This window comes from Corvus hawaiiensis, chromosome Z (genome assembly GCF_020740725.1).
Source record: "Corvus hawaiiensis isolate bCorHaw1 chromosome Z, bCorHaw1.pri.cur, whole genome shotgun sequence".
Lineage (NCBI taxonomy): Eukaryota > Metazoa > Chordata > Aves > Passeriformes > Corvidae > Corvus > Corvus hawaiiensis.
The window spans coordinates 29,340,101-29,367,893 of NC_063255.1; the positions used below are offsets into that span (position 1 = coordinate 29,340,101).

General features: G+C 48.9%; 1 protein-coding gene across 1 annotated transcript; it reads right to left on the minus strand.

Moving 5' to 3' along the window:
* Window positions 1-144: 144 nt before the first annotated feature.
* Window positions 145-27,613, minus strand: B4GALT1 (beta-1,4-galactosyltransferase 1). The gene is made up of 6 exons (XM_048291974.1): window positions 27,298-27,613; window positions 14,530-14,765; window positions 7,174-7,361; window positions 5,621-5,743; window positions 4,018-4,122; window positions 145-3,439 (listed from the first exon to the last, which is right to left on the minus strand). Exons 1-6 carry the CDS (start codon window positions 27,572-27,574, stop codon window positions 3,304-3,306), a joined length of 1,065 nt encoding a protein of 354 aa, XP_048147931.1. The 5' UTR covers window positions 27,575-27,613; the 3' UTR covers window positions 145-3,303.
* Between the last annotated feature and the right edge of the window lie 180 nt (window positions 27,614-27,793).

The following is a 27,793-nucleotide window of genomic DNA, read 5'->3' on the forward strand; positions in this document are numbered from 1 at the left end:
GCACAGAGAAATTAATTCAGGGGGCAGCCAGAGGGAGGAAAAGCTGGAGGAAGTTAATGCAAGGAGATTAAGGCATGGTCTAGTCCACCCTTTGAGCCAGAAACCCACCCAGACAGAGGGTAATCCAGAGCAATTGCTGCCAAATGTTGTAAATGAAAATACTTTTATTTGACATTAATAGTAAAGAAGGAACATTGGATTACACATCCCTTGATATATAAATGATAAGAATGCAAAAGCAAAACCACCTATAGGAAACCCAGAAGCAGTCCAGTATACAAGTAGCATCCTGGGGAAAAGCAGCGTATCACGACACTCTCTCATGCCAACATGCAGACAGTCATCTCAAAGAATCCAAGCATTAGTGTTTCCTTTGGAGCTGTTTTTTCTGGGTTCCAACCGTTAGTTACATCAGTATCACTTTGAGTGTTCTCACCAGTAGGGGAGAGGAAAAAACACCACCCACCCTAGGACACAGTCAGAATTGGCTTCTGTGCAAGGTGTTTGTAGATGCGGCCCCTGAAAATCCCAGGGAGAGAAATTTCATGGCCAGGTCGAGTCAAGAGCATTTAATGAGTTTGACTGATACAGTTTACAGAGAGACAATGAGATCTAGAAATCACAGGTCAGCACCAAAGGGCAATATGAGTACAAAAGGTGGCTTCATTTCTTTACATGGCTTGTGGCTTTAGCACTGGAAGAGAAACTGCACAGCAGCTTCTTGCACTGCTAGTATCTCTCTGCTGAAAAGGGTTTTCAGGTTGCCTGATTTTCCAGTTTCCATTTCTTCCCTCTTTCAAGGCACATGTCGTAGAAACCTTTGATCACAACAGCCATCGCACCTCCATAACATTCAATAATTTCAGCATACAGCCAAACAATGAGTTGTTGCACCAACTTTTTTCTAATGGTCAAAAAATCCCACTGCAAGGAATGCTCCCAGCGTCTCCCCCACCCGCCTGGTAGCAGGCAGACACCACTACAGCTGAAGGTCCCAATTCTTCGACTTACAAAAGGCTCAGCACAAAATTGAGGTGCTCTCGGCAAAGACATGGCATTTTCAAGTACAGCCTTGATAAATTTTTGGTGGTGATCTGCTCCTATCTGTGGGAATGGGGCCCTCCTTCTAAGGCAGCTTTGGAAAAAAAAAAATAGTGCTCTCCTGTGTCTCCATTACTGTTATAGACTACACCCATGGCACTGTTTTCCAGGTAGACATTTGACCTAATTTCTGTAAAACACATCTTGTACTCCCTTGCATTTTTAAGACCTGGAGCCCGATCTGCCAAAAGGACTACTATATTGTATTTTTTTTTTTTAATGCAATGATAAGCACAAAGGATAAGCTCTTAATCACAAGCCTCCTTCCTTGCACTTTGCTCCTGCTCCACGCAAGCCCATCTTTGCTCAGCTCCCAGCATGACTGGAGCACCAAGGCTAGCCAGAAAGAGCTTTCAACCAAAGGAGGGGAAGACTTTTCCAAAGTGAGACTGAAAAGGCATCTAGTATTTAAAGTCTCTATGCAGCCTGTGAGGCACTGCTGGCCCAAGAAAAAATGCACTGTTCCCTGGTCCCTGCAGGATCCCACCCCTGCAGTGCAAGGGCTCAGCAAAACCTTCAGGTCTCAAAAAATGCAACAAAAAACCAAACGAAACCAATCAAAGGGAAAAAAAAAAAAAAAAGGCAGTGCTGAAGATGATCCCCAATACAACAAGTGTCCCTGATTTTAACAGCCTTCAGCACAGGCCAAGGAAGTGCAAATTGCTGTGGTCAGAGCTGGTGGCAAAGTACTCACCAGAAGGAATTCAGTTCTCAGTTCTGAGAGCTTTAAGTCACTTAAACCAGCTCCCTGGGTGTCAGCACTCAAGGCTTTCATACACGGTCAAGGGGAGGAAAAGCAGGGTCTGTACAGGTGGTGCCCTGGTGCACTGACAGAAAATAGTACTGCAGAATGTGCATGCCCCTCAAGCCTGAGACAATCAGAAGGGAGGTTCCAGATAGAGGACACACACTGCAAACAGGCTTTAGGCAAAGAAAAATCATTTAGATGTCAGCCCTGCTGTGAGTATCTCAGCACCGCAGGAGATTTAATAGACAAATACGCAGAGCAAACAAAATACATGGCTTATATATAATGACACACATGAAAAGCTTACTAGTCCAAAGATAAAGGAGGCTTTGAATCATATCCTATTACTGCACCCTAGTTTAATCTGGTATTAAATATACTGATTATGATATAAAAATTACTTTAAAAAGTTATTAAAATGTTACAACAACAACAAAAGTAATAAAAGATTTCAAGTTTTATGCACAACCTTGTAAAAGAAAATTTTGGTTTTAGGAAGCTTCAGACAATACTTAAATAGCGTGGTAACTTCCTACCACTGGTAACACGTTAGCAAATTTTAAGGCCATAATTTAATTGTGCAATTAAATTAATCTTTATTTCAGGGAAAAAACCCCAACACCATAAACCCACCACTCTCTAAACTCCCCCACCTCCCCGAAAAAATCCCAGGTGGTGTTGTGCTGAAGCAAATAATCTCTATCATATCCAGAAGTAATGTTATCTGAAGCCAGTGGTTTTTAGAAAGGCCATCTGTATAGCTCCCACCCTATGCAGGGAACTCACCCACAAATTCTGGCAAACTGTCTCAACTCACTCAAAGCCTCTTTTGAGACTAAAAGAAATAATGACATTCATTGAATCCAGACTTGATTGTTCAACACCTGCTCTGCACATAGAGGAGATGTTTGTTTTGGTCACGATGAGAAAGAAGTTGTATTATGCTGTCTCCATTAAAAACATCTAATGCAAAGCGTAAACTTGGACAATTTTAGCAGCATTTTACAGTCCTTCATAAAGTAAAACCGGGAATGAATTAAAAAGAATGCTTGCATGCACCTCATTCAAAATACCAAATGTCATGGGGAGTAACTGTTGATACATCACAGTCATAATCAGTAAAATTTGAGTCAAGCAATTAACTCAACAGGGGGAGTACTGCAGAAAATAGATCAGATTCAACATTTTCTGGCTAAGTAACTATTTACAACTCGTATGTACAGCTTCTGGACTTACAAAACAACAAGGAGCTAGAAAGTTGTGTAAAGTCAAGTTTGAAATTTTTAAGAAATTTAAAAAACGCACTTGTCCAACCAATTTGGAGACACTTTGGCATGCCAAAAGAGGCCTTTTTTTTTAGTTCATTGCAACTGTTATAAAACCAGCAGATATAATCCATCAGTGAGGCCAGATATCCTGGGCAATAGAGGCAAGTCTCTGTTGTGTCTCTGATGTTAGCTATTGGGGGAGCCAATATCCACTGTGATCTTTGTATACAGAGGGTACTTGTCAGTTCTTAACACCTTGTAGGATAGTGTATTTAAGCCATCAGAATTCATCGTTTCCCTTGTGTGAGCAATTCGGTCAAACCTGCAGGAGGGGAAGAAAAAAAAGTGAGGGAGAGGGTGGAAACAACAAAGAAAGGAAAAAATGTTTAAACAATCTGATCTTTGCATGCCTCTCAGGAAGCATCACAGGTGTTTCAAGAACAACCTGAGTATCAGTGCCATAAACATCCCAAGACGTGGCCAGCCTGAGCAGTGGGCCAAGGCATCCCTATGGGATCAAATTTTAGCTAGAAGAAACAGCCAAGCTTTTAAATCACACAGGTCCTTTTCCAGCTCTGCACTAGAGCAGAGGTTTATACCCCAAAGACAAGCTGGAAACAATTGCTCGGAATCTAATTTCCTGCATTTAAGAAATAAAAACAAGAGGAGAGGCCTTCATGCTGTATTGCAATGCTGGGGAAAAGGTCTATAATCAGGTAATAAACTGGCAAGGGGAAGGTGGTAGCTTAATGGAGCAGGAGCAGAGAGCTCAGTCAGGGAGGATATGGCGGCAGCCTTTCCACATTCCACCTTTGTGCACGGCAAAGAGAAAGTCAAGCAGTCAGAGCAGCAAGGGCAGGAGGCACCCCTAAACCTGCTGTGCGACAGGATGAGACACACCTCTCAGGGTTGGGTTCATTCTTCCTGTCCCGGGAATGCCGGATCATTCTGCACTTCCCAATGACCGCATCTGGACGCGATATCCCCATGCCTTTAAACACCAGCCTGTAGAAAGCAAGTACATTGAACACCCAATGGATGTGGGATGCTCTGCTGCACCCTCCACAAATAACCATTGGTTTTACCCACTTTTTTTTTGAGGAGGGATGTTACTCATGCACTTCCAGGCTTGCCAACACAAGGCAGGAAAGCCAGTCCTTCTCCACACAGACACTATCTATCATGGGGAGTAGAGACCTCCCCTGCCAACATCAATATAATTCACCACACCCTCACACTTCCATCTCCTCCAACCAACACCCAATGCCCACATTAACCCTGCTCCAGGCTGCAGACTCCAATTTGAGTGGGAGTCATCTACTTTTTAACCCATCTGGATAGGAGCCAGACAGAGCACTTAGTTTTCATGACGTGAAAGCTACAGCACTGGGGAAAACCAAGGTGAATGGTGGTGAAGCAGCATAAAGGAGACACATGGTTGGAGTCACAGTGGTCCCAGCTGGGACCTATTGGGTGAGGGGCAGCCCTTCTTTGTTTGCATGCTCTCTACAAAGCACCTGCACAGTTATTTCATGGATGCCTGTGATGGAAAGGTACTTGATTTCTTCTTTGCCTCTCCCTTTTCACTTCTATGTAGCATCTTCTGTTACTCAAAACCCAAGTGCCCCAAAAAGAAAGGACTGCCACCTTGCTCTGAATGCCCTGCTAGAAGACTGTCCTTCTCTTGGTTTTTTAACAGAAGTGCAAAATCTCAGGAAGGTACAATTTTTTTTTGGAAGAGCCTTCCTGAAGCCTGGAAGAGCTCAGAAACCCCAGAGAAAACATCACAGAGTGGTTTTGTCACTGAGAAACATGAAGGCAGCTTCCAAATACAAGCCCTTCATGATGATTTCTCTTAGTGAATGCTGTGGATATGTGAAGCTGTAAGGTACCACAACCCCATGTTCATTCTTCACCCTGGTCTTCACAGCCTGCCCTGTGAGAACACCTTCCTCCTCTCCTGCAGTTCTGAGCCTTGCTCAGCATCCTTCCAGTCAAGCTCACATGGCTCACAGCATCATACAGAGCTGTTTACAGCCTGACAAGTGGAACTCTCCTGGGAACAAAGGGATCTGCTACAACGCTGCAGAGCCAAACAAATCATGGGCTGCATTGGGCAAGGTGGGTCAAGGTCTCATCCACCCTCCTGAATCTCCTGCTTTGAGCCAGTGCTGGGAGACCAGAAGCACACTGCTCCAGCCCATGCACTGGTGTGGATGCCTGTGAGGCTACAGGGAGAATGAACAATGGGAGGGGGAGGGCGCACAGGGCTGGGACTTTTCCAACCAGACCCACTCCCCACCGCATCTTGGGAGCTGAGAAATGGGGTGCCAGCACCCAGCAGGAACATGTTCTTGCTGAGCCAGCAGGTTGCCCACACACCACCTTCACCTCCTGGAGAGGTGACACCCCATGTCCCCCCATACCCAGGTGAGAGCAGCAGGTCTGTGTTCATCCTCACCCTGAATGTACCCCAGGGTGCCAAGGAGGAAAATGTATTTACCTGTTATAAATGTCATCATCTTCACCACCCCAGCCCCAGTAATTGTTTGGGAACCCATTGATCTTTGTGAACTGCTCTTTGCTCAAGGCAGACACGCCTCCAAAATACTGATTGTAAGGCAACCTGGAAGCAGAGAAAAGAGCACATTAGAGGAGGAGAGGTGCAAGCCAAGGGGCAGCCTGCCTGCCTGAAAAGGGCTTGCTGTTGCCCTTCACCCAGCCCATACAGAAACAGCACCCACTGCAAGGCACCTTCCTGCCACAGGGATACCCTGGACTCAACTGAGGGAGGGTGAACTGGGGGGGAGTCAGTCCCAAATACATCTGAGAAGTATTTTGCAACTGGAAGTAGCTGCAACCTTTTACTAAGCAGCACGCTGTCCTCAAAGGACAGGCTGAGATGTGTATCACCTCAACAAAGGCGACATGAATGCCATGCGAGTGGCAAGAGCTCAGACAGCCATTGGATGGGCTGCAGAGCTTTCTCCTCCTGCAGCTCTACCACTCACCTCCACACTCCTTAGTGCCCCAAAAGGAGGCCTGGAGCCCAAAACTGAGCTGGCAGTGTGACCTTGCATACAGACAGCCAACCAGCTCCCACTTGAAACAGGGGACAATTCACCAGGCGACTGGGGAGAGATGAAATTCAGACCGACCCAGAGCGTAACAAGAGGGTTCACACAGGGATTACCAGGACCTAGTACAGACTTGTCTCTGCCTTAACAAGCAGTGGAATCCCCAGGGCCATGCATTTCTGTTTTAAGTTTCACCTTAGTGAAAGAAAGACCTGCAGCTGCTGCAGTGCCAGTGGCAGTCCTGCTCCAAGCAGGGCTTGGGTCTGGAGTGGAGACATGTAGGGACCCTGCCAATACCGCCACTGCTATAGCTTTAGCACTACTGGCCACCACAGGGTCACAACCAGTTTTCACTTTGTAGATGAGATTTTAAACTCCCCCTTAGGCATTTGGGACAGGGAAAAAAAAAACAAAACAAAAACCAGAAAGGAAAAGCAAGACACGTTTTTGTTCGGAACAGCTTGCTGAACCCAAATGTATGCTGCAAGAAATTCACTTTGTGCTGCTCTCACATACCAGGGCAGGTCTCTCAGTGGCATGAAACCAAACAGCCAAAAAAATTTTGTCTTGCTCTTAAAATAGTGTCTGATGCAGTCTTTTTAAAGCTGCACATAATCCTCACTGTGTGAGGGCGTCTCACTTTTCAGACAGGGTGGAAACACTAACTGTCTTCCAGCTTCCAGACTGAAACACAAGAAGGGGTATGTGGCCATCTGCAAAATGAAGGGAGCTTAGCTCTTCCTCACCCTACGTTTCACCTTCCAGAAGCTGTGAATTTTAATAAACTGCTCAGCTGCATTTCTCTGCCTTGCTCCCCTGCAGCCACCTACTCCCTGCAGGGACCTGCACGTTAAGACAGGCTTTTAGGGAGACGCTTTCCCATGCTTTCAGTGGTGGGCGGGGATGTGTAACACTGCGCCTGCCCTGCAAGGCTAGCAGTGATATTAGGAAAAAGATGCCACTCCAAAAGGTGTCTCACCGAAATCCAAATTTATCCATGGATACAGAGAGGTGCCGTGGCTGGCTATAACATTTGTAGGTGTTCCTGTCATCCATGGGGATGAGGTCTACATCACTAAACACAAAGCAATCATAGTCATACTCCTTCAGGGCCTCTGCAAATCCAATATTCAGCAGTTTAGCACGGTTAAATTCTTCTTCTCCATCCTAATTTAAAAACAAATAAAAACAGTTAAGTGACTTAAATTTGACAGTTGATATCAGCAGTTTCTTACCTGTTGCCAGATGCTGGTGTTGCTGCAGAGGGCTGACATGCCTCCGATGGACTGAGCTCGAGCCCAAGCCTGAGCCCGAGCACTGCCCTTGCAGCACCCATGGCATGTTTGCAGCAGACCTCCCCTGACCCCAAATGCTGCCTGCAGGACAATGACACCTGGGACAGCCACAAACCATGGGGGCAGGAAAAACGGCTGAGGAAAGGTTGGACCCAGCTCAGCTCCCATCTCTTGGTGGGAGCCCCCCAAGAAGGCAGTTTTGATACCATACTGAGCGGTCCCTGTGTCCTGCTCCGCGCAAAGCCATTTAAGGATTGAATTTTCTGATACAGGGCAAGCAGGTGGGGCTTCCTGGAGCAGCAAAGAAAAGCAAAAAGAGGTGAGCTCCTCTGGAAGAAGAGACTCTTGCTACAGAGAGAAACACTGGCAGTGATTTATTTAGCTTATAGCCATGACAAAGGACCATGGACCAAAACCTTGCTGTGGCCAGAATTTCAGCACCCTCCTCCTAAGCTCTGCCACAACATGGCTGTGAGTGGCTGAGCAATGTGTGAGCACACGCCAGACCTGATCTGCAAAGCATGAGACGGCACCAGGAGCCAAGGTCTGATGCTCTGCTGCTCACCTCTGACCCTCTGCCAAGCCCTGGGCAGCCATGCACGCACAGGAGTAGAATGCTCCCTGGGCCCCGGGAAGCAGGTTCAGCACGTGGCTGAACACACAACCTTGGTTACTGGATGGCAGGCCAGCACGAGCTGCTGCCTGCAAGGGGTACGGCTCAAGAGATGGATGCTGCCACTGCTGCGGTGGCACATCCCCTTCTTTGGTGCTCTTCCACTACTGTTCATCTGTCCTGCAGGCCTTGATAGAAAAATGAAATCAGGAAGGCTCTCAGCTTGATGGGAAGGACCTGAGCACAGCTGACACTACAGCAGGGCATACTCATCCCAGGGCAAGCACAGCTAACAAAGGGACTGGCAGAGAGCAGGGCAGGAAAATCTCCACTTTCCTCCCCAAGCAATGAAGCACCTGAGGAGAACCTGTTTGGCCTTTTTCAGGCAGAAACATATCAAAAGCACATGTGGATTTGGGCACAAGTACAGCTCACAGATTGCTGCGTACTTTGAAAAGCTAAAAAAATCATACCCACAAACTCAGGAATACTGGTGGTTTGAGAGTAAGGATTTTCAATCCAAGATGCCACTCTGCAGCAGCAGCTTCCTACCCAAACCCTGTACAAGGGAACAGAGCAGGTAGAAAGAAACTCATAGGGCTTCGCTCAAATATACTGAAGGTTTTTGCCAGCCTGGAAACCAAGACTGCCAAATCCATTCTACCTTTAGTTCTCCATGCTCTCGGAGCACTGTCAATACAAAGGACTCCCCCACTGTGCAAGCCGTCCCCCCCACCCTGCACTACCCACACCTAACATGGGATGCACATCAAGGACAGATAAAATACTGTGCACAAGGAGCAGCAGCTTAAAACACCACATCCTCTGTAAAAGCTTTACCTGGTTAATAAGCAATCATTTTGGTAACTGTTTCATCCAGACTGGTTAATGGATCTGCTGCTGAAGAGCCAATTCGGGTTCTTGAAACAGCCCCAAGTATATTCCAAATGAAGGTTTTAAAATGCAAGTGTCAAACCAAAGTTTTCAAAAGCATTAATCACCTGCCTTGGGCATAAATGACTTCACAGGGAGGAGTAAGCTTTCATGGAAGAGGATCTGAGCAAATTCTCAGCATCCTCACCCAAAGCAAAAGGGTTCACATAATAATAAGGTGGTGGGTGGATGATCACCACCATGCAGAAAGTGAGAGCAATGAAAACTTGAGTACAGAAAATGAAGGGAAGTGGAACAAAGAGGCTGGGGAGAGGAAGCGGCTGAGGTCATGAGATAGGAGGGTTTTCTTCCCCCAGCAAAGGGGTTTACCAGCCCTAACTGCCCAGCACCCCTCAGGTCCCATGGTACCAAACTCAAACTTGGCTCCAAGGTTCCGAGGGGGACTAGTCCTGGTGCTGGTGCAAAGTGCAATGTGCTCACACCTCAAAGCAACCATTGGACCAGTCTAGGAACTCATTTCATACCCTTTGGCTGCTCATTTCCTAATGAAATTCAAGGCAAAGGGCACTTCACACCGATTTTGTTACCAGCAGAGGCTCAGCTGTAATTAACCAGTGCCTTTGGGTAGCCTCTAACTCTTCCAGGTTGACACATGGAAATTAACAGTGCTATGAGGAGCTGTGTTTTTAAACCTCTCACCAAAAAAACTCAAAGCACAGAGACTTTTGCACCAAGAGCATGCGGGATCCTTCCTGCCACTTCACCCACGGGACCCTGGCAGAGTTCACACAGGAGCCCTGTGCATGGAGAGGGATGGGACACAGGGCAGACACTTCACGTGGGCATTGCCACTCTACTCCCAGATGGCCGCACAGCTTCACGCTCCGGCATCCAGAAGACTTGGAAGAAGGGAACCACAACTAATACAAGAAAACAAAGAACCCTCTCCAAGCCATTTCTTAGTAACTTTATAGCGAGCACGTAGCTCATGCAGCAAACTTTGCAAGGCTGTTATCAGCTGTGACTGCTTTGAGGGCAGGAGGGTGGTTTTCTGTCCCAGGAGATACGTGGGGCTTTACTGCACGTATTGGAACACAAAAAGACTGACAAGAGGTTTTGCTTTTTGCAGAAGCTCTGTTTCTTTACCTAAAGTAATGTAGAAGCACTGGTGTGCTTGTGATATCTGAGATTCAGATCTCTCAAAACTCACAGGCACGCTGCAGGCCGCCATCTTTAACTGATCCCAGACATTTTGGAAAAAAAACCCAAACAACAAACCAGAGCTGTGAAAACTTGCTGTGCTGACATTCCTTCCAGGTCAGCACAGAGTGCAGTACCCACAGGTGACCTTTGAGAAAGCAGATAAAGCAGAATTGGAAAAACCTCCATCCCTCACCTCTGCCTGGCAGCTTGTCATCTCATGGATGCTGCTATTTGTCACAAAGAAATGGATTCGTTTGGCCTTGCTTGGACAGAGGAGGATTATCCTGAAGAGCAAGGCAGTGCACAGGGGACTGCTGGTTTGACAATGCACTCAAGCACCAGACATAGCCTCCATGCTTTCATAGGCTTTCAGCCAGAAAAGCTGTAGTCCAAGCACATTTTTGCTATTTTCTTTTTCCTGACAATTTTTTTCCCAATGTTCTTGTTCTGAAACTTCGCCCATGTCTGAGTTCAGTGCTGGTGCCCAGCACCTGCTTCTGGCTCCTGAATTAACTCTCTCTGTCACTCCCAGAACTCACTGCTGCCTCAGTCCTGCAAGGTCTGATGCCAACTCCTGCTTGTACCTGGAGGTGAATGATCAGCCTGAGCAGAACAACATCCAGGCTTTTTTACTTCCTATCCCTTGCATCAGCTGACTCTGGTTTGTTGAGCCGGACCTACCAAAGGAGGGTTCCTTTTTTTTTTTAGTGCTAAACAGAAAAAATCGAGGTTTTTGGAACAGTTACTCAAACTAAAGGGGATGCAAACCAGTAAGAAGCCACATGTCCTAACTTCGTTCTGCCTTCCACATCCATGTAGGAGGCAGCTCTGTGATTCCTCCTGCAGACGGCACAGATGACCTGTGCCTGCCATCTCTTTCACCCAGGTCCTACACTCATCAGGTCTCAGGGAGGTGATGGTGAGGATGCATGTTACTGGCCAAAGTGGAGAGAGCCATTACTTCCAGTGGGGCTTGCTAGCTACATCAGGGATACACCGAGACAGCCTGAACCGCACACGCAATGTCCATGGGAAAGTCCTTCTTCCAGTGGACTTGACCAGGCAGAAACAGATTTCCAGAGCCATAGAGAGATACCAGGAGATACTTTGGTGTTTCTCTGTGGAAGGGTGTTTTGAGCCTCAGCACAATTACACTGGGCAGTGGGAGAGAGCAGCCACAGTGGAAACTTGCCTCCCCCGCCACTGCAAGGGTAAGCAGGGGCTGAGCACAATCCCCTCCTTTGCCCACACACCTGATACCCTCTGCAAAGTAACATGAATAAGAGTGATGCCCCAACCACTACACACTCACACACACACACATACCTCTCTGGAAAATTGCTACCAAGACACTACAAATAGCACCAGGGGCCAGTGGAAAATGGTTGAACAACTGCCCAGTTTTCAGGAAATTGGCCAAGTCTCCCGTTTCCCAAACTTTAGTCTGGCTGCATGGGCATTTACATGGGCTGAAATGCAGAGAGAATATTAATTTCTAGACCTGAGCATCTGTGTGGCAATGGCCGCAGGTGCGGGAGAGCACACGGACAATGGTGGCAGTGAGTGAGGCTGAGGGAGATGCTGCAAATTCGTCACTTGTGTGGCATCGATGGGCGCTGGGCAGAGTGTGCCCAGCTGTGTGTCCTCATTTCAGGTTTACCTGAAAAATCCTACTGCAGCTACTCCACACACCAGATTTGGGTTTTTCTAGGGGTGGAGTGTGCAAGGTGAAACATAATACATATTTTCCACTGGCTCCTGTTACATGCCAGACATTTTACAAACATTATCCCCTTGACTTCAGCCAAGTCCTACTCAGAGGCATTCAGACACACAAGAACAGCATGGTGGAGACACAATGGACTTGTGACAGAAACACATTGCGCTGAAAGGAAGAAGTTTGACATTACCAGTGCAGCAGTAGCAGGGCTCAGCGCTCCTCTTTCTTTCTATGAGATGCGGAGCACAGAAGAGCATGTAGGCAGCGTGTAAGAACCAGATCACACAGTAATTCTCCTTGCTTCAGTGACTGCTTTGATATAGACAGGATTAACAAGTAAAGGTAATATTTCCCCACTAGAAGGAAAAATAAAATAAAAAAATAAAATAAAAAAAAAAAGGAGGGCAGATGCAAAGGGAAGGACAGACAAGAAAAAGAGAAAAGCAATTGTCAAGACAGCAGAGAAATAAGACTGTTTTCCTACTGTACTTCTGGAAGAATTAACACATTTTCTGCATCTGTCTCTATTCAGTGTTCCCCCTCACCCTTGGGAGATGCATCCAGCAGGTTTACTACCACTGACCACTCCACTCCTTCTAGACACAGCTAATTAGAGGCATTTAGAAGGAGAATGTTTATTTTACAAATCAAGCAGTCTTACCTGCTAACCTACATCTGCTGGATGTGGCCAGGGCATATATACCCTGCATACTGCATTTCATTCTCACTCAAACTATGCCCAAGGGATAGCACCTGAGAAAAAGCATTTACTTCAAAAACTTCTGTGAGAGTTAACTGTAAAGCAGACAGCCCTAGTGCTGGAGAGCAGCACCACAGAAGAGGAGTAGCCAGCAACACAGGGCAATGCAAGCCAGCATGCACTATCACAGCAGCAGCGGGGACTCCAACCGGGCTTCGGACACTGCCTGCCTTTATGGGCACCGGCACTGCTTTCCTCACCCTGGAACACCACCAATGGGGAAACACTGCACACAGCTGCACTGCCAGCTCTTCGCAATGGAGATGGCTGCTCTCCCCCAGGTGATGCCCCAGACGATGGGCAGGCAGCTCTCACAGCTGGCGGGAGCTACATCCGCCTGGGAAAGCAGCGGCCCCTACCGCGGGACCACTGCTGGAAGCCACACCTCACCCTCCCTTCCGAGCCTCGCTCAGAGCAGGGAGGCACTGTCCAGCCGCCGGCACCACCGGCCCCCCACCAGTGGGGACGCAGCTCAGCCAGCCCTGTGGCACCCACAACTCGCACGGGAAAATGCTGCACGTGCAAGGAAACGCAGCCCGAAGGATGGAGGGCAGCGGCTGGCCCCGCGTTGCTGCACTGCAGTGGCAGCAGCTGCTCCTTGAGTTACACAGGAAGGGTTTCCTTACAGGGCTCAATTCTAGGGCACAGTGTGCCAGTCCACATGCTGCAGAAATGCCTTGTGTCCTCACCAGTGTGGCTGCCAGGCCACAGACACCAAACCATCTTGGCTGCTGCGCTTGGGAACTATTGCTAATCCGCAGAAATCTCTTTTGTGCCGATCTCTGGCACCCTGGAAATGAGCAAAGTAAGAGAAATTGTAGTAATGGAGTACCAGTTTTCTCTCTCGGGATAGGTCTCCCCCTATTTTCAAGTCTGTGATGAAATGCATCGCTTGGGTGACCATTTTAAATATTCATGGTGTTTGATATGCCCAAACACACCAGCTGATCCAAGCAGAAGTTTAAGGAGTTAACATTTAAAGAAGCATGCTATTTCATCTCAGTTCTTACTGAGCTGAGAAAACAGGATATAAATATAGATCTCCAAGAGAGAAACTGCAGTGGGATTGTCCAGAAGGTGCTCTCTGCTGGGGCTCTCAGAACTGCATCTGCCTTTTTCACCCTGCATCCTGTACAAATGCCTGCACATTTTAAACCTTTCCAAGGGTGAACAACACTCACTTATTTAAACACCATTATGCTATAAATTAAGACAGCTTGTCTTGAGTGAAATGTGCATTTTTATGCCTTTTGTTTAAAGGCCACCAGATATCAAGGAAAAAAAAAACCCAAAACCAAAAACCCCAAGAACCTCCCCTTGACTGCTTGTTTCTTTTCTGTTCTGTTCACCGTAAGGCAACCACTTACCTGCCCCACTGCCAGAGCTTTGCTTTCTCCATCCTGACTTTGTGCACTAACATGAACAGAAGGTGCTTGATAAAGTGAAATCCGACACACTTATGGCACATCCACTACCAAACTAGGCATTAATGCCAACTTGTCACCTTAAAAACCTCTGCATGCCATTCTGGCAGCAGCTGGGAAAAAAGGACATTTGGAAAGAAATATTAAATTGGGTTGTGCTATTAGGAATTTTTTTTCCTTCTCATCAAGTGATTTCTTTAAGCAGAAGCTCTTAAGAGTGAATTGTACCTGAGATAAAGAGGGGATCTCAGGTTTTCCATCAAAAGCATCGAAGCAAATTTTTTTTTCTTTTGTTTTTTCTTTTTAAGCAACCTTATCCCTGCCTGCCAACCTACTGCTGTTCTAAGTAAAGCAACCATTCCTCTATTTTAAGGGGCATGGGCACTGTTGTGACAGCTGTACAAAAGGTTGTCTCTAGCATCTTACCTGGTTGATAACATACACTCCATAATCTAGTTGCTGCCTTTGGAGAATTGGGTGCAGGTAATAGAGCCAGTACTTCAGGTGCTCCTCTCGGTTCCTGAATGGTATGATTATTGCTACTTTCTGAAGTGCTATACAGTCCTTCGGAGCAAAACGACCTCCTGCTTTGACCTCTGGGTTTATTCTTGCCACTTCTTCCAGGTTTACGGGCTGGGAAAACTCCACACGTAGTGCACCAACTGGAACAGAGGCATAACACAAAGCAAATTAACACACACTATCTATTTCTCTGAGCACACATCCTTTACACACATTTGGGTTTTGCTTGGGTTTGGTTTTTAAGAAACAGCTTTTGGTCCCAACACAATCCCAGCAGTACATGGAAGTGCTGAAGCTTGGACCATCCATACCCAAAGCAACCTCACACCACCATTCAGAGCAAGCCCACAAACACTGTGACCTCTTGGTATCAGAACCCAGTGGAGTCGCTAACACTGAGTCCTGCAAATCCTGCAATCTGTGTGGCCAACCAAGAGCTGTGCTCCCATTGGAACATGCACCGCAAAACCAGCCTGAAGTGTTGCCTTCTGGGCTCTCACCCACCTCAGGCAGCCCAAGAGTCAAGTACTTAAAAAATAGTTCTGCTCTCCTGCCAACAAAATCACCTATGGCTAGTCACATGCTAAGTGAATAAAATCCCCTTCCCATTTTTTTTCCTTAGAGATATTTTCAGTGCTCTGAAGACATGCCCCTTATTTATTAAAAGTTCTGTATTAGAAATACTAAAAAACCCATATCCAGATTGGCCTTCAGGTTGGCAATTCCTGCTGATTGTTTCAAAAATGGCAAGTTTTGAAACTGTTGAAACAATCTGTGCCAAAACCTATGGTTAAAACTGAGAAGCCCAGGTGGCACCAGAGGGAACCCTCTCAGAATATCCAGGCTGGCCCTTCTATTTGCTTCCAGCTGCTCCAGCACCGACAGAGCGACTCACCACAGACTCACCACAAAAGCCTAAGGAAGGGCCTCTCCTGCTGCCACGTCCTGCCCCCAGCACCAGCCAGTTAACAAACTGCACTTGGCACAGGCACTCATCTCTTGCTAAAGCCTCTGCAGCAGGGGGGCAGTTGCTCAGGACCCCCTGTGTAAGGCATAAAGTATTGGCTATAAATACCAGAGTGGGGATCACTCCTTAAGGATTTGGCAGCTGCACCCTCCTCCTCTCCTCCATTTGGGCGTGCTTGAGTGTCCTACAGCTACCACCTCACATTTGTTGCAGAGACCCCCAGGTCCCCAAGGGGGAGTACACTGCCCTGGGGGAGTCCCTTGAAAAGGGGCACAAGTGATGGATTTATGAAGCTCAAAAAGGCAGTGGCTGTCACCATCAACCTTGTGTATTCTGCAACACATGACTACTGAAAAAAGCAGAAATAATGCTCCACACTCATGGCTCGTTCCCTGGTTGTTTAGAAGAAGCAACTTCGGTTTGGTTGTGCTGCTTCACTGTGTGCTCACTCACACTGGAGAGGACAAGGAGGAGACTGGCCAAGCTGACAGCGGTGCTCAGTGTACCTCCAGAGGCAGCAGGGAAGCTTTGCTGCACGGTGCCTGCACAGTGGCAGGATGCAAAGGGATCTCCTCATCTCTGCATTTTGCACTGGTTAAATGGGCAAAAGTTTCCCTCTCACACGAGAAGGCAGTGATTTCTCAGACTCCATGGGCACTGGGATCAGTCTGCCCATGCTCTCAGCACTCCAGGAATTCCCAGCTGCACCGCTGACATGTCTGCCCAGTTCTGCACCCTCTCTGCCCCACGGCACAAGCTGGGCCCTGTGGATGCCTGCCCTGCAGCTGCAGGGCCAGGGCCAAAGCCTCTCTGCTCTAAAGTCTAAATGTGGCTTGCAGGGAGAGCTCAGAAGGTGCTCTGCAGCAGGAGGAAGAGGCAAAAATTGGAGGAACTGGGGCAGGAAGGAACACGCAGTGGAATGACCGGGACTGGGGCTCAGTGGTGTCAGGATCAGGGGCCAGGCACAGCCACCCTCATGCCTATGGGACAGGCATCATATCAATGAGGCCAGAGGTGGCAGGAGGGCGAGACGGTGCATCGCTTCCTCTGAATCTGGGGACTGTTTCCACACCATGGTGGTGAGCATTTTCCCAAAACAGCCTGTTGCCCCAACCCAGTTCCATGCCCACTTCCCCCACCTGTCCCTGTGCCCATCAGTGTCACCTCCACTAGGAGACCAGCACTCAGAGTCAGGATGATGCTACACTTTTGTGATTTTAAAACGGCAGAGGGCATTGCACTGGGCACAGTTCACCTAACTGGTCACAGCCAGCAAACAGCATTATGTTGGGCATCTGTGCCCAGGGACTTTATTTTCCTATCCTGCTGACACCTGGTTGCCAGCAGCAGGGCCAACCCAGCGGGATGCTGCAGGAAGCAGAGGGACAGAAGCAACACGTCCCTCCATGAGGCCCTGCCAGCCTGGTCCACTGCCAGGCACTGTGTGGCTGCTGTCCCACCAAGCAAGCCCCTTCCTGTGGGGACAGGCTGCTCTGTGTTCCCAGTTACTGGATTCTTCTCCCAGTTGCTGCTCCCAAGAAGCAACTGTGAGCCCCATGAGACCAGAGAATGCTTTCTGGTTTAACAAACAAAGGTTCTTTTAATGTCTCGAACCCACTCAGTGTAAGGCGGGAGGAAATGAAAGTCTGCCATTTAGGTGAATTTACTGAGGAAATCTCCCACTAGTGACTTGTGAGCTCCAGCTGGGCAAGGACAGCCACAAGCGTTTGGAACTGCAAACGGCATTTTGCAGGCTGGCATCCAGCAGCCCCCCAAGGCGAAACGTGGACCACTCATCCTGCCAGCACTCACTCTTGCTTGCCTTATGGAGACTGGAACATTGGCAAGGAAAAGATTGGAGTAGAAAACATATTCATTGTAAAAAGCAGCTGCAGAAGGCAGAGATTTAACAATTTCGTAATCTTGAAGGGCATTGGTGATAAATGATCTCTACTGCTCCAACCTCCTGCTTAATAAATCAGTTTTAAGGGCAGCACACCTCGCAAATACTGCCCTAAGGGATGCAGCCAACATGCAGGTCAGTGAGGAGCTCTCAGGCACCAGTGCCATCCATGTGCAGCAAGGCAGCCACTTCTGAGACAGGCTGGACACAAATCACTCAGTTAATACATTCACTGAACACAAAACCAGAAAAAAAGCTGAATAGGCTGTTTTGAAATACAGAATGACTAAAACAAACTAGACTTCATAAAGCCATGTGGCTGACACAAAGAGCAGCAACATACCACCCACTGCAAATTGACACTTTCAGTTCATTTCCCAAGCAGGACAAAGCTAAAGCCAAATCCACAAACACACAGGCTCTCCAACTGGTGAACTGAGTCACAGTTCCAGTTACTAATTTTAAATCATTTTCACTGAAATTTGACTACCTGGATAGCAAGCAGCCCTAGGGCTGTTGTTTCCCAAGGATGGTGACTCAGGATGTAATCTGCAATGCCAAGAAAACATGCAAAGTCTGCTGCAAGTGCTGTCCTGCCTGTCAAAACTGTGTCCCTATCTGTGTTTACTAGGTAAACTTTCCAGCTCGATTCACTCCATCTGAATCTTTCCTGCTTCTGTTCAAGCTGACTGCCTGACATAGGAGTCACTGTATACGGAGTCCCTTATAAAAACAGACAGGCATGACAGCACTGTGTGGACTTTTAGCTCTGGTCACCCCTACAGCCTGGCATCTGTAGTCAGATGCCTGTTGGGCTCAGCATCACAAAGCTCCAACACAGCAGCTTCACGAGCCTCCACTGTGTATTTTTAGCAAAATAAAACCTCGAAAACATAAATAAAGCAACTGCAGGAAGCTTGCAAAAGAACACAAAAGCACAGCATCACATCAAAACATTTCAGAGTTTGTAAAAGGAGGCTTTAGCTGGCAGTGGCCGGGTAAGAGAGATACACACACCAAAAAAAGCCAGCCCACTCCTGCCCCTCACCTCTGACACTCAGAAGCATTTCTGCTCACAGGGAAGGTGCACAGGAAAAGCCAGGGGGCATTATGCTGCTCACAAACAGGAAGCAGCTTCTCACACAAAGCAGAAAGTGAGGCTTGCAAAAGGCCAGAGATAGTGCAGTGCTGGAGCCCCAGGAACCTGTCCCATAGCGCTGGTCATTTTCCCGTCCCCACTTCCCAAGGGCCATGCCTGCCACAACACCTTAACCTCCGGCCATCTGAGGCTGCCAGCACACATCCTTCCTGGTGCTCATCCTGCTGATCCAAATGAGAAGACCCTCACACAAGCAGTCCAGAATCCACTCAGCCTGATGCTATAATAAATCTAGAGACTACTTGAGCCTCCCTAGACCAAAGGGAGCTATCTAGGGAGGCTCTAGGGAACGTATTCCCAATACCAGAAGTGTTGGGCAAACTCAGGCAGCAATGTCTCGCAGGGCCAGAAGCGTACTCATGCATCCCTACAGGGGCTGCAAACACCACACTCCATCCAAGAAGGTGGGAGCAGGTGATGCAAGAGTATGGGCAGCCCTGGGGGACTCAGGCAGGACAGAGTGGGAGAACCCTTTTCTTCAGAAGGGCAGTGTGGAGGAGAAGGAGATAGGAAGGAGGGAAACTGGTCTCATGGACAGGCTTGAAGTGATTCAGCCATCTGAATCACCCTCCTGAGAGCTTCATTGGGAAAACAAGCAAAATCCACCTGCATGCTTTAAGCTAGGCATCAGTCTCAGACATTTAATTTAGTGAAAATGAAAGCAAAAACATCTGTCAGCAGTTGGAAAAAGGCTCTCCCAAAGCAGAGCCAAAAAGAACATTTCCATGGCCCTGGCCGAGAGCTGGGCACTGTTCTCCATCTGCTGAGCCGTGTGCACACCCACACTGCCACACTCAGACAATCCTCATACGAAAGAAAAGCTGGAAAAGAGGAGCAGAGCTCACAAGAGAGGCAAAAAAACCAAACAACCCTCTCTTTGCAGAGGCCCAACAGAAAAGGGAAGGAAGGGCTCGTCAGCCACACCAAGCCCGCCTTGACGGGGAAAAACAGTATCAGCTCCGCCCCAGAAAATGTGAGAGCAAGTTCCCCCACCCCAGCCTGTGAAGCAGAGCTGGACCCCAGCGCCACATGGCAGCTCCATGGTGGGCAAGCAGCTGCATCCCACAGTTCAGCGAAGCAGTTATTTCCTCTTAAGGTCATTAAAATAATTTCCCATCAGCTAAACTTCAAAGCTGTGCCAGCACCTTTTCAGGTGACACCAGCCAGACTCAAATAATGGCTCAGGCCCATGGTGGGGGGATGGGGCAGCCCCCATGTCCCTTGCCCATCTGGGTCTCCCAAGCAGAAATGTCCTGGCATGCAACCCACTGGCCAAAATGGCCAACTGGCTGGCAGCCACTGCCTCTTGCTGCCTGCAGCCATCGCTCCCCTATGAGAGCTTAAAGAAAAAATTCCTTGGGTCTTTCTAGAAATATCCCAGTCACAAAAAAATGCCCTCCCAAGGGCTGGGATACATTTCATTTGGCTGATCTACACTTGTGAAGTTGCATACTCCCACAGATGTTAGCTATGCCAAGGCAAGGGAAGCCTGCTACATGGGCTCATCTCCTGTCCTGGGCAGGCTCACACAGTGCCTGGCATCTGCAACTGTGGACCCCAAGGAAACAGGCTGAAAAAAATGAGGATGCATCACATGTGCTAGCAACATTGGGTCTGCATGAATAACTCAGCAACTACAGCCAGAGAAAAATTTTTCTTAACCCAATCCCCTGCACTGCCTGTTCTAACATAAGGTCTCACACTAGCACATGGCATCTTGAAAACAAAACAAAAAAAAAAAAAGGGAGACAGTCTTGTTGATGGAGGGTACTTCTGGGAGAGAAGCAAAGTCCTCCTTGGTGGCTCAAATCCAGTGCACGCTCACTGAGGCGGCTTTGAACTGCCTCCCTTCGAGCCAGGCAATCTGCATGTGATTAGCTCTTCCTACCCGCCACAAAATTAAATTCCAGGCTCTCTAACAGCAAGCTACAAACAAACAAACAGGCATGGATCAGAAAAAGGCTGAGCAGCCATCAGCCAGAAACCCCACACTGTGCAGCAGGATGGGATGCGTGGACAGGAGCTCTCCCGGGCTGAGTGGTGTCCCAGGCCCGTATCTCTGCCAGTGGCAGCCCCAACTCACAAGGCAACACCCCCAACCCCTCTCCCTTGCCCCATCCCATCCTGCCTGTGGCATGTGCACCTGGATTCCAGTGCTGCCCCGGGGCTGGGGTGTGCTCCCCAGATAGGTGGGGGAGCGCCAGGTGCCAGGTGGGGTGGAGGTGTGTCTGTCTGGCTGAAAGTCTGCCAGGGTTTGTGCACCCCAAAAGCATGAGTTGCTGCCAGCGTCAGGGAGCGCAAGAGGTGAGGATAGCAGCAGGGTCTGGAGACATGGCTGCTGCTTCATGTGCTGCCCTGGAGCACACAGGTTTGTGGAAACCCATCCTGTAAGGCCTTTACAGGGCCATTTCCAGATTCAGCAAGACAGGTTTGCAGGTAACTTGTCTCTTTGCCCTCAAAGCAAGTCCAGTGACTCCCCAGTCTGGGGAGATGACAAAAGCAACCCTCTTTCAGACAAACATCTGCAGAGGGCTTGGAGACTGAGCTCCCTGCAGCTCAGCTGCAGCTGAAAGACTGTTGGGAAGGCTGTTTGCCATGCCCCTGGCCATGGCCACTGTTCAGTGAAATCAGCACCTGCAGTGCAAATCCAATCCACACCTGGCTCACCAGGCACCTCTCCTTGCAGGCAGGGGCTCTAGGCACTGATTTGCACAAAAGAAAACACTGTCCCAGTGGGGACAGGCTGAGCAGCAAGACCTTCTCGAACCCAAAGAAACAGGAACAAGCTGGACATTGACACTGCTCCATTACGTCCCCCAACACCCCAAACTTTTGGCTGCATCACTGCAGTATTGCTGTGGACTGGTTGGTTTTGTCCCCAAAACCAAACCCCCCTTCTACTCTGCAGAGAAGGGTGCAGAGGAGGGAGCAGAGCAGTGGCTGCAGGATGCTGGCTAGAGAGTAGTGTCCACTGGTGAGGAAAGGAGGTGAGCAGTGCAGCCCAGCAGTGCAGTGGAGCCCAGCTGCCCAGCAGCTCCTGCTTGCGAGGCCATCAGACATAGAGCACCTCCCTACTGAGGACTGTGCACCCCCAGCACCCTGCCCTTTAGGGAGGAGAGGGCCCTCAGGACAGGGAAAACATCCCCTATCTGCTGAATGAAGCCAGACTAAGATGCTCCACACCAGAGGAGGAAAGTTAAAGAGCTTAACTGAATTCTGCATCCAAGTGCAGTTTTGGAAGCTGCAAGTTAATCTGTCTCTTTCCAAACACAAACTTGGCCTAATTTCCAAAGAAGCTAGCTATTGCTTCAGATCAAGGCTGGCAGAGAAACAAGCATGTTATAAAACACTACATGCACGAGACAGAAAACTTTCCTTTTCTCCTCTGTCTGTTGTGCTGTGTCCCTGAAACAGCTGCTCTCCAGCACAGCACAGTACCTTTCCAAGTTATTTTGCGAGCCTAATTACTCCTTGACCTCCACTTTCACCAGAGAAGAGGATGCTAGGGATATTCTCCTCACAGAAGCTGCTCCCTTGCCTGCCAAGAAAGCCTGTGCTTCAGAGGTATGATGTGCTCCCAGCCACACAGATAGATAGCTGTGGAGCTGTTGGTGGCATTGCCAGGATCACACACCTGCTCCCTGCCAAACATCTTAAGCATATTCTTTGGAGAAGTTTAACGGTTTCTCAAACCCTCTTTTGAAGCCAAGAAAGCTTAAATTTGAGCAAACTGATTCATGTGTTAGCTTCCCCCCCTGCTGCCCTCTCCATGCTCTATTTTACTTTTTCCAGAGGGACACGACACAACCTCCAGCACCAAAGCAGGCAGGAGGGAACAGAGACTGGCTATATGAAAAAGGTTAAAAAAAAGGCAGGTGCAGGTGAGAAAGGAAAGGGAGATGCTACATGTAAAGCAAATGTTGTCTCCACTGCCTGGTATTGAAAGTAACCCCACAGATTCAGAAGCCCTCAATTCCTGGGTAGAAACCTCCCACAGCAAGAGAGCCCATGACTGCAGGTGGGCAGCGTGACAGGATGACCAGACCCCAGGCATGCCAAAACTACCAAATCCCTCTGGCACTGCCACCACTAGAAGTCTTCCTAAAAAATGGTGGGTTTAGCATCTCTTAGGTTTTCACCCTCTTGCCCCAGTTTTGCCCTTCTAGGATTCTGCCAGTGGTAAAACATCTTCTACCTCTGCCCACACAATGTCCACATATACAGGGGCCTCAAACGACATTATTTATTAATCTCAGGCAGCACATAACCTCTAAACACTTCTGTAATACAGACACTAAGCATCACCACTGATTTTACAGGCTACCTCAAAGCATCAGAAAACCCTCATCCCTTATCTTCAGCATCAACAGTTTAGAGCACTTGCTTGTACTGACTACAGAGGTATCAGAAACAGTGCATTGAAGAAACAGCCTGTGCCATAGGTCCTCCCCTCCCTGAGTGACAGCTGCTCACCTACAAGCTGGCCAAAGGACTTTTTTTCTTTCAATCCTTGTTTTTTTAAACATGCCTCACTAACATGGAAGTGGGAAGCACCAGTTTATATCTAGAACCCTGACATCTTGGAGAAACAGTTCTTCTTCTCATATGCCCAAGATCCCTGAGCAGGACTTGGGGGTGCTGGGGGATGAGAGGATGGACATGACCCAGCCATGGGCACTCACAGCCCAGAGAGCCAAACGTGCCCTGGGCTGCATCCAAAGCAGCGTGGGCAGCAGGGGAGGGAGGGGATTCTGCCCCTCTGCTCTGCTCTGGTGAGACCCCACCTGGAACACTGCATCCAGCTCTGGGGTCCCAGCACAGGAAGGACAGGGACCTGTTGGAGTGAGTCTAGAAGGACACCAAGATGGTCAGAGGGATGGAGCACTTTCACTATTGAAGACAGGCTGAGAGAGTTGGGACTGTTCAGTTTGGAGAGGACAAGGCTCTAGGGAGAAAACAAAGCTGGAGAGGCACTTTTTACAAGACAGTGACAGGACAAGGGGCAATGGCTTTTAAGTGGAGCAGGTTTAGATTAGATGTTAGGAAAAAATTCTTTACTGTGAGAGTGGTGAGGTACTGGAACAGATTGCACAGGGAAGTTTTAGATGGCCCATTCCTGAAGGTGTTTGTTCAAGGCCAAGTTGGATGGGGCTCTGAACATCTTGGTCTAGGTAAAAGTGTGCATGCCCATGCCAGGGAGTCGGGATTGGATAATCTTTAACATCCCTTCCAACCCACACCATTCTATGACATCCCAGGAAACAGCCATTTTTAAACCTTAGTGAAAATGAGTACATCTCTAATGGTTTGTCCCTTGGACAATTCACTGGTTCATACGTTAACCTACATTTTTGTTTTGTCAATATCCTTTAATTATTAGTGTTCAGGGTTATTTAGTCTAAGCTTAAACCTGGGCATGAAAAGGTATTAAGACAGACATCTGACTGCAATATTTAGCGCACTTGGATGAACTTTCCCAGAAGATGCTCATGGCAAAAAGGGCAAGAGCACATCTTTTATGTTTGCTATCCCAGCCACACCTGTTGTCTAAATGGGGGTCAAAAATGGCTAAGGAGACAGCTGTACTCTAAAATAACTTCCACAAACACATACACTCAGCTGGGCAGGACTTGAAAATGACATCCCAGAAATACAGATAAGCCTGTCCATGCAATGCTGCTTTGCGGACTTCTGGCTGCTTTAATATGAGCTCTTTTGGAAAGGGATCTTACAGCCAAAGAATCTGACCCCTTGTGCACACCCTCCTTAAACCAGCAGGCATGTAACTACCCCAACACCAAAATACAAAAACCACATGGAACTGGTAGAAGAAACACATTTGACTGTTTTGAAAGCGCTTAGGCCAACACACATATACTTCTACAGAGCAATTTTTTAATTAAAAAAAACTCAACCAAAACCAACACCACGATACCCTTCTGCAGCTCCTAAAGAATGCAACAATTTAGGGAATGGACACCTGCAGGAAATACCTGGATTTACTTGCTTTTACGATTCTCAGAGAAGCCAGAATTTCTTGGAATTCTTGAAATTTTACTGCAGCAAGCAGGCTCTGCTTCTTGATACCCTGTTTAAGATACTCACTGGCATGCAACTCTAAACTGGAGCATAAATCCAAAATGCTTCTATTACCTTGTATTAGAGAATTTAATAGGTGGTAAGGACTTTCAACTCAAAGCTGAATTATAGTATTAGCCCAGTCCTGATTTATTCTTTTAAATTATAAATAATGGCAAGTGACCCATAAAAGCACATTTAAAATTTGGCAGCTTCTTGTAAGAGATTAAACCTCATTCAGCTAATGCATTTGTTGCAGAGCCAGACAGCAGGGATTGTAAACTACTCTCTGAAGACTGCTAGGAAGAAAACTGTGGGCCTCTGAAATGAGTACCTGGCTATTTTACCATTCAAAAAGCCTGAGCAGTTCAGACACACATATCCTGTGTGAGTCATCACATGCTTCCCAACAACGATGGGGGAGGGGCAGGCAGGAAAGAAGTTAAAAAATAGAATGATGTATGTTTCAATAAACTTCGGTTTATGCTCAGGAAATTGAGCTATTGGAGCTACCTGTTCCCATCAGAGCACTTCCCCATGGCTTTGGGAATACAAGAATCACAGGATGGTTCCTGCTTTTTAAGTTCATACTGATAAATGAGTTTTGAGCTGAGAAAGAAGGATTTCTGAGTTCTGGGTGGGGAAATTAAATGTCAGAAATGCCCACAAAGTGCATGCCACTCTACTCCTCACAGTGGCCTTAGAGACACATGAGATGCTGATCAGGGCAGACTCGGCTCTGACCAACATCTGAGGCACAACACAGTTGTTTTACAAATGCTGTTTGCTACCAAAATCTGAAAAGAACAGGGGAAAAAAAGAACAAACAGTTTCTCACCTACATGCTGGCTATAAATCTTGAGGCTGTGACGATGCCAGGCTGCTTGTGACTGCACCACCCCACAAATACTGAAGGTAACACAGCTAGAAAACATTTGCCTACTCTACTGTAAAGAACTATTTTTTACGTGGCCCTGTAGCTCTCGACCATCTGTAACCATTACCAGTAGCTTCATATGGCCTTTGGCAGATTCAGTGAACTGCACTGAAGATGTTACAAAGATGATTTAAAATATCTTAAATGATCCTTCAGCGACTAACGCCAATAACACTTTGAATCTTGGGGTCACTAAGAGCATTTCTCTAAATTCCAGGCATTTCCAAAGCACATGACTCGCTCCTGACAGGATCGGACTAAGTGGAGACCATTCAAAGCAAAGCCATATTCATAAAGTGCTCCCACATCCATGCTCTGAGGACAGGCTTGCCCAGCCACTTTCAACTTAAGTGATGGAGGGGAAAAAAGTGAAAGATACAAATCAAAGACTACAACACAAAACACAGCACAGTTTCTTTTAGCGACCTCAAAACCGCCCTCCTAAAATAACAAACCAGTCATTTGTAATTTAGATGCATTGATCCATAAACAGCTGACCAGCAAGAGAAAAGACGCCTAGAGAAAAGACGAATTTTTGGGTCGGTTTTGTAAACTGAAAAACACAGGTAGCTTCTCTGAAGTCTTCTCCTCTGTTGTGATCTCTGGTAACAGAGGCACCCATGCTAAAATGGCACACTTGGTGGATGAGGGAGATCATTCCCAAGTTCAAGGGTCCAAGGTGTGGCCAGGCTACTGCCAGCTGGCATGCCAGTAGGTCACGGTAACAAACCCTACATACACCACAGGAGTGTCTGTTCAAAAAGTAGAAGTTACAAACGGCGAGTTGGGTGAGAAAGTCTTTTAAAGGGATGAAAAAATCTGAAATTCCCCTTGTCCCCAACTCTGCCTTGTGACAAAGCCAGCAGATCAAAACAGGTCTAGGTCATCACGTAATAAAAATGAGACCACCAGCAGGCTACAAACCCGCCAAGATCCTGCCAGCATGCCAGCACCCAAGAGGTTCGGGAAAAGACCTATGGGGAGCATAGTGCATCTACAGTGCAGATAAAACACACGCCAGGCTGCCACGTATCACGGTACTGCATACGGACCAAATACGTAGAAAGCGCCGCTGGGATGCATAACAACTGTACTCATGACCCTGCCTCGCAGCCCATTTTAAACCCGTGCCGCTCATTCAGCAGGTCCGCGGACACAGAAAGGCTGCGAAAAGCCTGCACAGCGCAAACAGCCCTCCTGAGCCTTCTCGTGGCATTGCGCAAGAGCAGCACTTCGGGTAGAGTTCTCAGAGGAAATTACCCAACCTCGACGACAACCAGAAAGAAACCTAGCCGGGCGGGGTGGGAGCGCTTCGCGAGAGCGACGGGGCTCCGCTCGCCGCTGCCGTGCCCGGGGCAGCATCCGCGCCGCGCTCCCCCCGCGCACCGGCTCCCCGGGGATTCTCCCACAATCCCCCTCCGCCGGCGGCACACGCGCGAGCAGCCCCGCCGCTGTCACACCGCGCCCGCTCCGCGGGGAGAGCCCTCACGGGCGCACCGGGACCCGGCGGCGGCCGCCCGCGCCTCCTCCCCTGCGGCCAGGGCGGGGGCGGGCACCCCGGGCGGCGGGCGGGGAGGCGGCGGGGCCCCGTGCCCGTCCCCCCGAAACCCTGCCCGGACGGCACTCACCGAGCAGCGGGGAGGGCTCGGGGCAGGGGCCCGGCGGCGGCGGCGGCTCGGCGTGCGGGGGCCGGGCCCGGGCGGCGGGCGGCGGCGGGCGGGAGAGCGGCAGCGAGAGGTTGGCGGGCGGCGGACGGCGCGGCGGCGGCTCGGGGCTGCCCGGCGGCCCCAGGGCGCTGCCCGCCAGGTAGTAGAGCAGCGTGGCCGAGAGGTGGAGGGCGCAGAAGGCGACGAGGAGGCGGCAGGCCCGCTGCAGCGAGGTGCCGGGCAGCGACGGCTCCTTCATGCCGCTGCGCTGGCGGGGAGCACCGCCCGCCCCGCTCCGCGCCGCCGACGGGGGACGGGGCGGTGGCGGCGGCGGCTCCGCCCTCAAGAGGCGGCCCCGAGCCCCGCGCCCCGCCCATCTCCGCCGGGAGCACCGGCGAGACCGCTGGCGCCGCCCGGCCCAGGCGTCCCCCTCCCGTCCCCGGCATTCCGCCCCGGCCCCCCGCCCGTCTCCCCCGAG

Coding starts and splice junctions, on each gene's coding strand:
- B4GALT1 (XM_048291974.1), bottom strand. CDS start 27,574: ATGAAGGAGCCGTCGCTGCCCGGCACCTCGCTGCAGCGGGCCTGCCGC. Junction 7,362..14,529: donor GAGTGTATGTTATCAACCAG/GTAAGATGCTAG, acceptor TTTTTAAATTAG/GATGGAGAAGAAGAATTTAA. Junction 5,744..7,173: donor ATGGATAAATTTGGATTTCG/GTGAGACACCTT, acceptor CTCTGCTTCCAG/GTTGCCTTACAATCAGTATT.